Source organism: Oryzias latipes, chromosome 5, assembly GCF_053564925.1.
Source record: "Oryzias latipes strain Hd-rR chromosome 5, Olatipes_Hd-rR_3.1".
Taxonomy (NCBI): Eukaryota; Metazoa; Chordata; class Actinopteri; order Beloniformes; family Adrianichthyidae; genus Oryzias; species Oryzias latipes.
In genome coordinates, this window is record NC_136241.1 from 32,296,477 (window position 1) to 32,311,732 (window position 15,256).

Here is a 15,256-nt window from a genome sequence, read left to right on the forward strand (position 1 = left end):
GTGAGCATCCTGTAAGTGTTGCATCGCAGTAGACAGCCAGAACACTTAGCTGAATCACAGCACAGGAGCTCATGCTTCCCAAATAACCTTTGGAAACTCCAGGAACCACAAATCAGGCTGCAGTCTGAAAACAAAGTGCTCTGTACAGAGACTTTGGAGTCAAACTGCAACATTTTGGAGCAGCGGGAGGTTTTTAGTGGAACACTCTGGACAACGAAGACAAGAATTGCTGCAGGTAATGAATATTAGCGTGTACAGTTTGACCTTAATTATTGAAATTTTTATGCAGATAAAGCTGCTATAAAAGCTTGTTTGGTTTGTTTTTAAACTAAATTTTCTGGTGAAAATGAAATCCAGTTTATTCTCTGTACTGAATGCCAAAGCGATTGGAAAAAATCCCCTTAGCAAACTGTGAATTCCAGAGTAGCTTTTGTCCAAAAGCACCAACACAGAGAACCACGTCCAGAAATGTTTATTGTTAAACTGACTGGTTTTACTTTTTTTAAGTGGCTGTAGATCATCAGGGTACAAAAGTAATAAAGGCCCGATTCATTCCCTACCCCTCTGGCTCCTCCTTATTATTCCAATTATAGGGGCATTTGGATGTTAAGTGTTTTTCCGAGCACTACGCGCTAACATAGATGACTATGGCGATAACGTAGGGGACTTTTCATGATGTCATCGTGTGGTTGTAACGTCAGAATTTGAAGACGCTTTTTTTTTTTCTAATCTCTCCGTGGGTTCAAAGTAGAGGTAGGGAATGAAACTGGATTTTGGTGTGTAACAAGTTTGTTCAGTGACAGAAGTAAACAGTCATATGCACGATAAAAATGAATGTCATGTGAGCTCGAGGAAATGTACGACTATAGACACGACTCAGGAGACCGTTGGTAGCCTTCACCAGGGGCAGTATTTTCTGTTCTTTAAACTCTTAGTGTCAGACACATTTTCAATAAATTGAACTCTAAAAACAAATGTCAGTTTGGAGGAAATTTTCCTGAAACAGTCGGGATGGTTAGAATGGTGTTTTAGTGGTTCTGCTGATGGTTTGGGCTTTAGACACAACTCTCCTTACTGGTGGAAACGGGTTGTCTAGGGCCGAAGAATGGTCATGGTCAAAATATCAAGGTCGTAGACTGCACATTGTTTTCTTCAAGCCTGCTGTTGGAGAGATGTCATAGTGAACAGCAATGGTACTGTAAATGGTCTATACTTGTTTAGCGCTTTTCTACCTTCCTCAAGGGCTCAAGGTGCTTTACAGTCACAGTCCCATTCACACACTGATGGCATCTCCGCTGCCAAACACTGGTGCCAACCTTCTTGCGAAAGGATGCTTCACCACATGGGTGGGCAAGGTGGGAACTGAACCTGTAATCTACCGATCAGGGGTCGACTGCCCTACCACTGCCACCACCACATGTAAGAGTAAGTTAGAGTGAAGTAAGTGAACTGCAGGTGTGTTGTACAGACTTTTCATTTTTTCAACCCCATAAAATCTTGCAGACTGCACCATTAGTGCAGTAAAAGTGGTAAAAGTAAATTTTTTACCACCGGCGGTGCTCTCTCCGCGCAGTGGGGGGGTTCACATTACATCTGAGCCGGGGGTGTTCGTGTCCCTGGGGGGTGGGTTCTGGTCCTTGCTCCTGAGTGCTGGGCCCCGCCAAATTTCCAACTATGGCCGAGCCTGGTCGGGCCATATTTACAACACCCCTTGTGGGCCCTCTTTTTTCCCCGGGGTTCCCCCCTCCTGGGCGGGGGCGGCGGGCCCCTGCCTCGCTCCTCCCTGGACCAACCGTGGGCCAGGCGGATGGCTGCCTGGAGTGCGGAGTGGGTCTCCCTTGGGGGGTCCTGGCTCGTACCTGGGGTTGGGGCGGGGGGATGCCCGGAACTCCTGGGTGGTGGTGGGGTGCTCGTCTGGGGCTGTGGGCGTCCTTCTCCGGTGGGGCCCTGCGTTGGGTTCTCCCGGCGCGGCGGGGGGGCTGCTCTCCTGGTTGGGCTGGGGCGGCGCCCTCTTTCCCTCCGCGCCTCCCTGCTCTCTGGCTCTGGGGGCCTTGCGGCGGCCCTGCTGGCCCTGGCCTGGGTGGCGGGCTTGGTCGCCCGGGCGGCGGTTGTTCCCTGCCGGTTCCCGTGTGGCGTTGGGGGGATTCCGGCTGCCGCTGCTGCTGCGGTGGGGGTCTTGGGGTGGGGATGGCTGGGCACTCTCCCTCCTTCTTTTCACGTTCCACCATCCATTTTAGAAGAACATAAACACTCACCTGAGCACAGGTGTTAGCTCAACAGACTGAATGACTGAAATATTTCACACTAGTTGGTTTTAAGGCATAAGTATGCGTGTGAACACTATCTGTTTTGTGTACATGTCGACAGGTGGACATTTTTGCAACTAACAGGTGTGTTTATAACATTTGAGTGTGTGTGTGGACAGGCTCCGCCCTTTTTTTTTTTTTTTTTACATTTAAACCTTACCATAATGATTAACAACCAGTAAACTTGTTGCTTTATGCTGCTTCATGGTCTTATCACCCTTCCCCTCCTATTATCACCCCCTACCCCCCCTCTCTCTAACGTCCCTCTCTCTTCTTCCCCTCTTTCCTTTTCCGACCGGTCCAACACCAAAGATTTTCAGAAATGTTTGAAATTAATAAAGTTTGGCCTCAATTACAAAAGGGGTTTATTCAGACATACCTTTGGTTTGTCTGAAGATTAATAACCCCTCTTGTTAAAGTAAAATATGTCCAACCCAAGAGGCCCTCAGCTCTCATCTGTCTGCCTAGCTGTTGGACAGGACAAGTTAAAAGAAAAAAAAAAAAAAAAAAAAATTGGTAAGTGCATGCTCCTTGCGAGCTGAGAAAGTTCGAAAATCAGAGCTTAGTTTGAATGGACGTCCTGTAGATGTCCTACAGGCACTTCGGTATCACATGCACACCCAGTGCGTGCAGGATTTGGATGTGGTCAGTATGGGGCTCTGTACTGTCACCTTACTAATGACTGGAGTGTGCCATAAGAGCACTGTACGACAGCATCACCCATACATCAGAAGTGCGCTCAACTTCTGTTAGCCTTACAAATACTTCACAATACACTTACCACACACACACACACGACAATGGAACGGTCCAATTTCATGACGTCCCTTGAAGTGGCTGTACAAACCTCAAAGGATCTGTAAGACACACCTGCCCTCCCCTTAAGATCCAGCCGCTCCTCTTTACAACTTTACATTCACAGGTCCACACAACCCAAAAACCTGCAGCACCCACACATGTCAACCACCATAGAGATGCTCGTGACTGAGGCGTCACATGACACTTTCAGACTTAGAATTTGTTGATTTCAAGCAGACAAAACTAAACTAAAGAAGACAAAAAAATAAAGCAGTAAATATCTACAAAGTGCCTCAAACCTAGTTAGGATCTTTAGTCATGAGTTTTATAACTGATCCTGCCAATACAGCCCCAACACAGCCCCTCAAACCCCCAACCTAACACTAACGGTGCAACAAAAATGGCGAGCAATATCAGAGCTATCACGTCGTACAGTTTTGATCCAGATTTCAGCTCAGATGAGGAAAACAAAGACATGTCTGAAAGTGGATGCATCAGAATGGGGAGGAGCGTGGAGCTTGTGGCCCCGCCAAGTGTATTTTCTACGTCACAAATACTTATTTTTTCCAATTTTTTCATTTGTTCCTGATTCACAACGATTTGAATAAATGAAAATTTCAAGATTAATTTTCTTTAAATATGATGTCCATCCATTTAATTTTTAGCATTTCATTTTGAATTCTGAAAATTACTTTTCTCCTGTTTTTTTTTTTGTTTTTTTTTATTTTTTTTACGGAAACCGAAATCGGTAGGCACTATGGGACGTTGTTGATTGGATGAAAATGTTAGATGACCATCGTTTCAACCCATCCAGCAATATTGGATATGCTTCGGCCACATCATAATCACTGAAGACTCAATTGAAAAAACCTGAAATGTCAAAAATTAAAACGTCAACGACCAGCTAGATGGAGCTGCATTTCCAGAAGAAAATGCAGGGTTGAATGCTATATCGCTGAAGGAAAATCAAACTTAAAGGGTAATAATTGGCTATTAATAAATAAATAAGTGATCAAAGTTGACCATAAATAAAGTGAAAACAGCACAATAACAACATTATATTTTTGTGTAAAAATGCCAGCGCCGGATATCGAACCAACGAGTTTCTGCACAAAAGAAAGAAATAAAGTTTTTCAAGGATTCCCCATGTATTTCAATGAAGGCAAAAATCCTGGAAATTCTAGAATATCTGGAGAAGTTACAGGATTGGAAGGAACAAAAGTCATTGCTGGAAAAGGCTGAAAGAGCTGAACATTTTAATAGTTGAATGGTTAAAATAGCTGCAATAATTGTAGAAGGAAGGAAGAAAGAGAAACAGGAAAACAATTGGTTGAAAGCTTCATAGCATTCAACCAATTAGCGATGTCCCATTGTACCTACCTTTTCTGGTTTCTTGTTGCGTTTACCTGTTTAACATTTCATTTGGATTTCTGGAAATTACTTTTGTATTTTGTTTAATTTGTTTGGGATTGTGTTTTCTTTTTTATTTCTAAAAAGTAATGTTTTTTTTTATAATTGGTTTTGCTTTTTTAAACGACGCTGTGATCTTTAATCTGTATTTGCGTAGAGTGATTTGTTGGTTTGATTTGCCCTTCAGGGCCACCGTACTTTAGTTGCTGGAAGCAACAGTTCTCTTCAGAGAACAGGAATGTGACCAAAAACAAACAAAAAAAAAAAGGTCTAAATGTTTGTTCTGTTTGAAACAGCCTCTATCACTTTTTTTTTTTTAAAGTGTCATTTGGTTTCAATCTCCAAACCTTTATTGATGCACTCCTGAATGTTTCAATGAGGACAGAAGACAAAGTGCTTTGTCAGAGTCTCATAAAATGAAAGTTTATGGATGCTCCGTTCCGAGTATTTCTTTAGCGTCTCCACCTCCAGCTCTGAGAAAGTTATTTTGCCCCATGGACAGCCTGAAAACGGAGGAGCGTTCACCATGCGTTCCTCACATTCTCAACCTAAACCACATGGTGGGTTTAGCTCTAATGATATTTGGATGACTTGCATAAAGGGCATCCGGCATCCAGTCTGGATACATGGGCACAGAATCGTAGGAAAAGGGGCCTGATTGGCAGATGCACAACATGAGCTTCACATTACTGATCTGTTCCCCCCTCCCCTCCCCTCCATATCTGTGTCCGTTTAGTTTGAAATAAATCTCTCTGTGTGTTTCTGTTACAAACACATAGGAGAGATATGCACACAGAAAACAACACGCCCTTGTTATTATTGGAAAGTCACAACTGACATCCCCCTGCAGGCCGCTCGGCTGTGTGGCAACTGAACGAACGCTCATACCTCGAGCTGGCCCACAAAAATACACGATCAGTGCGTCCATGTGCTGGCGCAGTCACCTCCCATCTGTGAAAAAAGACCCCTTCAGACCCAAAACCATTTGCTCAGAACTACCTTTCTTGCCCCTGCAAACCAAAGCCTCTCTGCACTTTCTGAGCGTCTTTATCTGGAAGTGAGGATCACGGCCCGCCTCACCTAAAAAGTTAACGAAGTTCTGAGGAGCTTTGCCAAGAAACTGCCCTGGTGTGACCTCGGTCACCTGCTTCCAGCCTGCTGAACAATGGAAATGTCTTCAGCTGTGCTGGTTACCTCCAGTTGCATCTCTGCTACGCTGCAGTTATGTCGTACATCCAACCACTGAGGAACTCTTCAGCTCCACCAGTTTTTGTTTTTTGTCTCTTTGTAAACCTGACGTTGTTGTAACAAACTGATTGTTGTGTAACGGTTTTGCGCTGGGCGGACAGGGACTGCATTGAAGCTGGAAGTCTGCTCTTGGAAAATAAAGACCCAATAGGGTTTGTCCTGTGAGATTTTTGTGGCAGTTTGAATGGTACAAACTCTTTGGTTTTAAAATCCAGCCCACTTATCCCTAATAAACGTTTTTAAATCAAAAGCAAGACAGATATTTTAGAGTAGAATAGAATTTATTGCAACTGCCAGCAGCAGTTAAATTGTGGGTGGTTCCAATAGCAGCAGTGCACAGGGCAATAGTAAGAAAATGAATAAAACAAAAGAATGAAAAACGTGAACGTGAAAAAACAGCACAAGGAATGGGGGAATTTAAAAAAAATACCCAATGACCCCCCCACCCCTCTGCAAAAAGTTATTTTTGCAAGAAAACTTGTGTTCGATCGAGCGAGCGATCCATCTGCACAAACTTTTACGCACGTCACCGTTAAGTCTACAGCCACAATTGAAGATTCACTGACCTTTGGCCTCGGAAAGAGACCACACCTTTAGTAACTCCTCCAAGAGATTTCGATCTATCAGCTATAAACTCCTTGATTTTACACAGCGTTAGCGTGGCGAGCTCACGAAAAGTGGCGTTTCTTTGTCGCGCACACATTTTTTACCAGAATATAGTAAAAACGGAATACAAGTGTCAATGACAATGTTACATGCAATGTCACCATATAAGAAATTTGGGCAAGGCTAACAAAAAAAACGTCTGTTGCCAAGGAAATCCAAAAATTTACTTTTGCCGATTTTTCTGAACATGACAAAGACCTGTTGGTCACCTCCAGGTAAACAAGAAATACTATGGTCGCTATGGAAACAAAACATTTTGAAAAAAGTTTATTTTTTATCAATTTGTCTTGTGTAGGTTCTTATAGGATACATCTTATTCTATTTTTTATTTCTGTGTGTGTTTTCAGTAGACTCAACAATGTCCCTCAGGATAATTAAAGTAAATCTATTTTTACCATATAATGCAGAAGCATCCACGCTTACTCACAGCGTGAAACATCATGCTTTCTGCACTTGTGGGTTACTGCCATCCCAAACACGACTCTGATAATCATATTTAAATTATGATGTGATCACTTTTCCCAGTAAGGGAATGTAAAAAAGAAAATAATCGGATGCAGTAAAAGAAGACCTGAGTCTTTAATTCAGTTGATGTCTAATATGAAAGAAGATATTTTCTTTTTTGATCTAATTCTTAATTTTACCACATTTCTCCTCTGTTCTTGACCTCTCTTACTATAAAAACAGTGATTTTGTTTCGCCCAGACCTTCTGCGTTGCCTTACAAACTGATTCTGATGCTTCAAAAAGAACTGAAGACCAGTCCAGACCAACCTGGAGCCTCATGAACCTTTTACTTTCTTGTGAGGCACCAGATCCAGGGACAGTTTTTAGATTTATCTCAGAAACATTGGGACGATTCTTTCTCTGCAGCTGTTTAGACGTCAGGATCCTTTGCTTCATGCAGAGTCGGAAAACTTTCACTTTTTGTGGACAATTCTGAGTTAAAACAGGTCACAAACACCAAAGACTCAACTGATTTGGTTTTTCCTTTTTGCTTCCAGTTCTGATATCATGAGCCTGACCCCCAAGAATCCGTCCATAGGGGTTCAGGCCTTAAAGCAGAGTTGTCGTCCATCTGTGAACCACCGATGAAAACTTGGAGGTTCTCAGCTGAATGGATGTTGCTGCAACCAGAGCCCTTTCTTTCCTTTAACGTCGTGCACAGACGCAACGGCTCAGCAGACCGCAGGGGTGCCACCTTATCAGCAGGCAAAAGGAGGGCCTCGCTTTCGTACCAGAGCTGACAATTAACTGTCACGCAAAGACTGGATCTCTCTGATAACCTTTTATTTATTCCTCCTGCACATTGAAAGTCTTGCAGTCTCACTCCGTTCTTGTCCAAAGGGGAGATATGACGCCGAGGTGAGCTGAAATCTCTTCCGGCATATTGCACGTATGTCAGATGGATTTTGATACATTTCTGTAAAACGGGGGGTTTTTAACTGCGCTGATGTGCTCCAGAAAAGAAAAAAAAATCCCACAGCCCTCTTGTGAGGGTTTCCAAATGCTTCCCTGAAGCATTAAACTCACTTTTGTTCGTTTGGCATCAGCGTTAAATCAGAGGTCATCGGGGCAAACAGTGTCTTGAGTTACAGACACAGAGCGCCCTCTAGTGCCACACGCTGCCAGCGTGCAACCACAAAGCAGACATGCAGAAAGTTTGAGGTCATGGAAATATGCCTTTACTATTTTGTGTGGTCTGAAAAACAGAAAAAATCCTGCTCTTTGTTTTTTTTTTTATAAAAGACCAAGAAAAATGTACTGAATGAACTCAAATACACTTGATTTAAACAAGCCTTCGTTTTGGAGCAAAGGATCTGTGCATTAAGGAGCAAAAACAATGAGGTGTTGAAAGAAAACATGTTTTTGTAATTAAATCTTCCTCTCAAAACATTGAAAATGTAATTCAATATGAAAAAAATATCCCCCTCTGGCAACATTTGCGTAAACATGTTCAGAATGGAATTTCCGAGAACCCTTTACATCTGAAGTAATAATCACATATATGCCACAATTGTATTAAATCTAATTTCTTATGTCTTTTTTTTATATGTGAGCTGAGTGCATATGTGTCATTATGATACCTAATCCTTCTGAAGAATGTTCTTCACTCTGCAGCATGCTGGGAAGATGTTTTCTTTACCGCAGAGAGGATTCTGGGAAACAGCAGTTGTCTTCCATGAAGGCTCGGCGCTTCATCCAGAAGGTATACAAGGATCGTCCGTCGTTTACATTCTTTGGGATCTCCTAGATCTGTTTGCACTGCATGTAGGTGGCACCTTGACAATCATTTGTCTTTAAAGCCCATATTTCTCTGCATGAAACAAAAAAATCCACAAGTCACAGATTTGATTCAAATACTGCTCAATATTGGGCGGAAATGTCAAAACATTCCCTCCTATTTTTAATTTTAAAATCTATAAATTCAAAGCCCTGAAAACAAAAGACAGAAGTCAGCTGCTATGTACAACTTTATTCTTGATTTGCAAAACATCCAACAAAAATAACACGAACAAAAACTGATAATAGAAAAAGGAAGAAAATAAAAGATAAATTGCAGTTACATCAGATTTTAGCAGACTTAACTGTCTGGATACATGGAGCCATATCATGCGGACCTGCACAGGCAGTTTATGGCTATTAGCTCGATCAGTACATGTGTTACATGGTGTTAAGTGCTTCTCTTAGTTCTGGCTTACGCACTAAAATCCTTGACTTGGGTTAAATCAAAAGCCTAGTTGTATTGATTGTTTTTTTTTTTTTTTAAACTTGTTTTCTAGACTGAAATCATACCAAACAAGACATTCTCTCCTCTCAGGTTTACCTGAGGGACACGTGTGGTCGGGGTTGCATGAAGGGTCCTGTTATGGCACACAGCTGGGCAGATGTGACCAAGGCAACACTTTTGAACAAAGTTAATTTAAAGAGGAAAGTGAGTCCTTATATTAACAAGAGTCTGAGGATCTGCATGTTTTGAAAAGATCTGTTCCAGCAGAGTCTGAGGCTCCTCTGAAAACCCTGGATGACGCCCACGTCGTGTAGCATCGGCTACAGCTTTCTGGCCCTTCAGAATAAAGCAGCATTGCATGGCTACGGAGAATTGCACCATCTCTCCCCCACCCCCATTCCTCCGTTTTACCAAATCGGGAATGATGATCTGACACTTCACAACAGATGGAGAAAAAAAACAAAAAACAGCGAAGAGGATGCACAAACCCTTCCTCTGACACACAAACTCTCCTCCTGCTCTAAACACTTTGAGCTCAAAACAGCAACACTAAATACTTCGGTTGCATTGAATTTCAAAAATAAAGAACAAATATGCAGAAAAGGGGATGTGGATCCTGGAGTAAATCCAGTCCGATCCTAGCCAGAGTCCAGATGGTCAGAGTGCAGGCACTGTCTGAAAAACACTCCTGGTTTTTGTGCGTTTGAAGAAAAAAAACAAAAAAACAAAAGAGGCGCTAAATCTGAGGAGAAAAAAACAAGACAATAAGTCCACATAACATCTAAAGACAAACTATGAATGACTTCATTAGCTGGACTCTCCCAAATCTGTGAGATATCTCTGAGGTAATCATTGAAGTATGACTCATTAGACAGCAATAAATATCAACACGAATACAAATATAAAAGTAAAAACAGAGGCAAATGCTTGATGCTAAAGCAAAATCTGAGCTAACAGAGGTAGGTGGGTTTTTGTTTCTTTTTTTTTTTTTTAACTTTTTTACTTGTTTTCGGTAGAGCCTCCATCGCGGACGCTCCTATGAAACTATGTTAGGTTGATTCCGTCACAATGCCTGTCCGGAAGGAACACGCAAAAAAAAAAAAAAAAAAAAAAAAGGCGAAGGCTTGAAATCCTTCGCATGAGAGATGGCAGAGAGTTCTCAGCGAATATTAAACTGTACATGTTTTACAGAGAGGTTTTGTAAGAATAGGTGTGCTACTAAAAAATCATCCAAAAATGTAAGAACATGAGTTTAGTAAAGCTTGCTGGTGATAGTGTGTACTAGATATTGTAGGCATTGTCGCTGTGCTAAGTTGCCATTCTAATGGGAATTTCTACAGATACTGAGCAGCCTACCAAAGACGCAACCAAATGAGCTCATATTAACATTTCCTGCGTTTGGAAATCATAAAAATCAAATCCGGCAGATGGAGACAAAAAAAAAAGGGGGGGTTTTGGGAAATCTTGCCCACTAGTTGATAAGCGGCCCGGACGCGACCTGGAGGGCGTTCCTGTACGACCGTCAAATCCACAAGAATTCGTGCGTTACCCTGTTCCTGCATGGAGGGAACTCTCCCTGTGGCACTTAGACATCAAACGAACACTCCACCTCAAGAAAAATATCTACAATGCACAAACATGCCAGAGAAGAAGCGGTGGGAAATAACCAAGCAAAACGAGCTTTGACCCTCTACAGTTCAATCAGGGTCATCTTAGTCCATGTCAATTCTAGGAGGAAATCTGTTAAGTCTGAAGATTTATTTGTGCTATGCTGTGCAGACTTCCAACATGTAGGGAAGGATTTCAAAGTAAAATCCACATCATGCAAGCTGAACCAATCAAGCCAGGAAGATGTGTTGGCAGTTCAAAGACGATGGACAGCAGAGAGGAGGAAGGTTTCCATCATCCGGAGGTTCGTCTCCCTAAAGTAGAGTTAAAGATCCGGTCATGCAGCAGGACGATGAGACTAACTTAGTGAACTTCAGAATATGGCTTATAGATAAGAAGATCTGTGTCTTTCTGAAAAGGAAAATAAGCAGCTGCATCAAAAACAACCGGGAACCAGATCGGTCAGTACTGCTGGAGGGGGCGGGGCTAAATGAAAATAGAGAGCAGGAGCAAACCAACAAACGGAGCACCGACTCCAAACATTCATATTACTTTAGTGGGATATTGATAACTGGTCATGGGGGGGCTTCCAAATACCAAAGTGCTAAAATGATGATCCAACTTCAGTCAGACCCCTTGATTTGCTCCTGAATACTTCAAAGTCATGGTTCCATGTCTGCAGCAGCGTGGAGCAGCTTCTTCAGTGAGTGCTTGGTGAACGAATTTCACCACAGCGAGCCGAGATCCTCACGTCACATGACGCACGAGCCTCAGCCTCCCAACCTTCACTCCCAGCAGGACACTGCAATGGGGGAGTGCGTGCATTTCTCCCAAACAAAGAAACTTCCCACACAATCACCAGTCCTGCCAATGCAGGATAAAAAAAAAAAAATCAAAACAGGGGGGGATGGACACCTTTTTTTGGGTAGTTGTCCTGGTGCTGAGTAATGCTGCCTGCCCCCCACCCCAGAAAAAAAAACAAGAAAGGTCCTCGTGTGTTGTGAGAGCAGTTAGAGAATAGCTCTGACATAAAAACATGGTTCTAGTACAGAGTGTAGTGAAACAGAGATGGGTCTGTTGTTTTTGCATATATCTTTCATAATAAAAAAAAAGCCTTGAGGATTTATGTAGCCCTATGTACAGCAGCAGGCTTATATTTATATATAAGTACACGGTCACATAGCGCTTTCAAAGGTACACCTCTAGAATCCAAATGCCTTCCAATACAGTAGCTCTGCTGGGAATCAACAGGTTCACTTTTTTCTTTTAGTTGAGGTGATGATTTTGTCATTTCTGTTGGACTGAGATCCTGGTGGTGGAGTGGTTCTGAGAGCCGTAATATATAGAGGTAACAAACAACCTGGGGCCACCTCCTTATATATATATAAAAAAACAAAAAAAAACGCTTCAGAACAACTTCAGCAGCTTTTGGACCTCAACAAAAGAAAAATCTAATGGCAGATCATCACCGTTTTATTAGGTATACCTACTAAAGCAGGATGTGAGCGCTTAAACGTTTAGTAAATAATATTTACAGTTTAGCCACTAGAGGGCTGCGCAGCATACATCATCAAACGGGAGGGCCTGGGTGTGGACCACCACCACCACAGCCAGGCCCTCAAGACATTCTAGAAAATCCACTTCCCCGTCAGAAACGAAAGGGTGTGATATTTGTGGAGGTCTGAAGCAGCTTCCCAAGCTCTCTGCCCGCTGAGCTCACTGTATTCTGAGGAGGAACAATTCATGGAATTGTTTTTTTTTTAAGGTAAAATGACGTATAAAAAAACAAACAAAGAGAAAACGCGTGTGTATTGCTTATATGTCCGTTTCGACGCCAAGTCCGAGTATGGTATGCAGCTGTACATCAACAAGAAGACTGGCCTCTTGCTTTGGCCTCAATTTTACTATTCCAGTTAGTTTTGGCATTTTAGCCCTTTAAAAATCTGTGATAATAAAGATACATAGGGTTAACTAAAGGGTGGCTTAACAGTGCTTCAGATACACGTCATTACGAACATGGAAAGAATCAAACCAAATAGAAGGAAACAATTTCAAAAATATAAGGAGCCATAATGCTGGCTTTGTTTGATTGATTACTAGCAGTGTAAAAGTAGCTAACACATGTAGTGGCTAATTCTCACCTCAAAATCAGGCACACTAAAGTCCTATAAAACCTCACTAGGTTACAGACTACGCTCTGCATTAAGCAATAAAAAAATCTATACAACCATATTTTCCTTCATTGGCTGTGAGGCCAGTCAGAAGACGAGTGGCAGCGCGTGTAATGCGAGCCATGGAGCAGCAAGGTTACTTTTAGGTGCTAGAAACCTTTTTTTTTTTTCTCTTTCTCATTATAAAGTAGCTGACCATACCTTTGGTGAAAGGTGGAAGGCTTGAATTGTACACAGTCATTTAGAAACGGTGTATCGAAGAGAAGCAGATACAAACGAAAACAACAACAAAAACACACGGTTCGTCAATGAGGAAAACTTCAGAGTCATCTGCAGGCACTGCTTTTGCACTGGTAAACTGAACGGTAAGCTGTGCGGTATCAAAACTGTTCCGGTGAAAAGTTACTGTTTCACATAGGTGATGCACTTATAAAACAACCCCAGTAAAACCAAGAGGTAGCTTAACTGAATGGCTAAATTAACATCTGAGAATGTTTTGTTGTGTTGCAAATGTCCAGGTATTTCAAGCAGCTTGTTTTGTAGTTAAATACTTATAAAAACACTGTATATATTTATAGGTAGATGTTCAACAGATAGCTTAATTTGTACTATATGACATTCCCTTGTTTACTGTGTTAAACGTGGGCTTGCTCTCCACGCGACCTTGGGTTGCACACCAAGATGGACTTCTTTAAACGTTACATAAAGAAGCCACAGACACGCGCGCACACATACGCTGCGCTTTCCTGCACATCTCCATACTTCACACCTGCTTTTTAGTCCATCTGCACATTCTCGGCTCCCACACTCCCCCGTTTCACCCTCTTGGGGTCACCAGCTTCCTGACGTCTAGGAGACCTCGCTGCCAAACACCTCCAACACCAGCGGGGTGAGCTGCATGCTGTGCTCGGGCTGGAAGGACAGCAAGCGGTACTGCTTGGAGTGCTCCTCGTTCAGGCTGCGGAGGTCGGCCAGCTTCTGGATCATCTTGGCGTACCGCAGCCGCCCCCCCGGGTGGTGAAGCTGGATGTAGGCTTGCAAGGTCTCAGACAGGCGGTCTTGGAGGGCTTCGATGCGTGCGTGGTCCTGCACACCGGGTCGGTCTGCAGGAAGACGGGGGAGTGAGGTTGGAAAATAATCGTACCATGGTTTCGGGTGAATACCCAGTTCTGATTGGCTGCAAGGTGACTGTTAAAAAAAAGAAGTTCCGGTCACGAAGCCTGAATGTTCTATACCAATGCGTTGGCCTAAAACCTTAGTCCAAATGACTTAACTTGACATTTAGCATATTTTCCTCATCTGGTAAGTCCGCCTGCTCCAGCTGCAACTGAACAACATCGGCTCAGTAACCGTTACCATGACAACGCATTGCGCCACGTATCAAATAGTCTGCTTTTTGTGAAATAATGATTTAAACCTAAAAGATAACAAAACACTTGAATTTGATTTACAATGTATTTACTTGTTAATATTTATTTGACGTCGTCCATTCATTTCTGCTAACGGACACCTCTTTGGGCATTTACCAAAATATTTAGAATGTTTCGACATTTGTTTATAAAATTATTTCTTTCCTTTTTATTTGTCGTTTTAGTCCTCAGAGTTCAAAAGGAGGTTTCAGTAGAAGCTGCGGTTGTTAAAATGTCAATGATTGGAAATAAGAGGCTGGGAAACCTCCGCTAAAACTACTCATCTCTGCAAACCTCCTGCAAGTTTAAAGACCCACTCCGATGGATGATTTTTGTGTTTTTAACATTTGCTTGTGGCATTTTTCTGATGAGGGAGGACAAATATAAGGAAAATTAGGCTTAAAATGTTATTTCCGAGTATCTCTTTTTTCAAATCATATCCATCAGGAGCAGATGAAAAAAATGCCCTTTAAAAAAAAAAAGCTACCGGTAATTTGTGATGCAGAAAACACGATGGGCCGCCCCACAACCTCCCTGCTCCGCTCCATTCTGATGCATCCACTTGTAGACAAATAGATTCTTGAACGTCTGAGCCAGAATCTGGCTCAAAACCATATGGCTGCATACCTCTGATAAAGTTCACTATATACGCTGTATTTATTGGTAATGTTAGGTTGAGGGTGTGAAGGGCTCCAGCTGCTCTGCAGAAACTATGTCCTAGAAAACAACACAGGCCTTTTGACTTTGGCAAAAATGGCAATAATTAAAATAGATGGGAGTGAGTCTTAAAGTTCATTTGAAAAATACTACATGCAGATCAGAGGCGCCATAAAACACTATAGGGGTGTAAATTCAGCTATAGGTGTTATTGTATATCTAATAGAATCCAAAGAAACAGCTTCTTGGAAAA

General features: G+C 42.3%; 1 protein-coding gene across 5 annotated transcripts in view; it reads right to left on the reverse strand.

Annotated features, from left to right (window-relative positions):
- Window positions 1-7,696: 7,696 nt before the first annotated feature.
- Window positions 7,697-15,256, reverse strand: part of vdr (vitamin D (1,25- dihydroxyvitamin D3) receptor) — a 28,086-nt gene continuing 20,526 nt past the window's right edge. For 2 of the 5 annotated variants that reach the window (XM_011475296.4, XM_078946699.1), the window contains one exon: window positions 8,889-14,040. In XM_011475296.4, coding sequence (XP_011473598.1) covers window positions 13,787-14,040 — 254 coding nt within the window. In that variant the 3' untranslated portion in view covers window positions 8,889-13,786. Of the gene's footprint in view, window positions 8,745-8,888; window positions 14,041-15,256 lie in introns of those variants that run through there. The other 3 variants (XR_908823.4, XR_013655854.1, NM_001128517.1) reach the window with 3 other exon arrangements.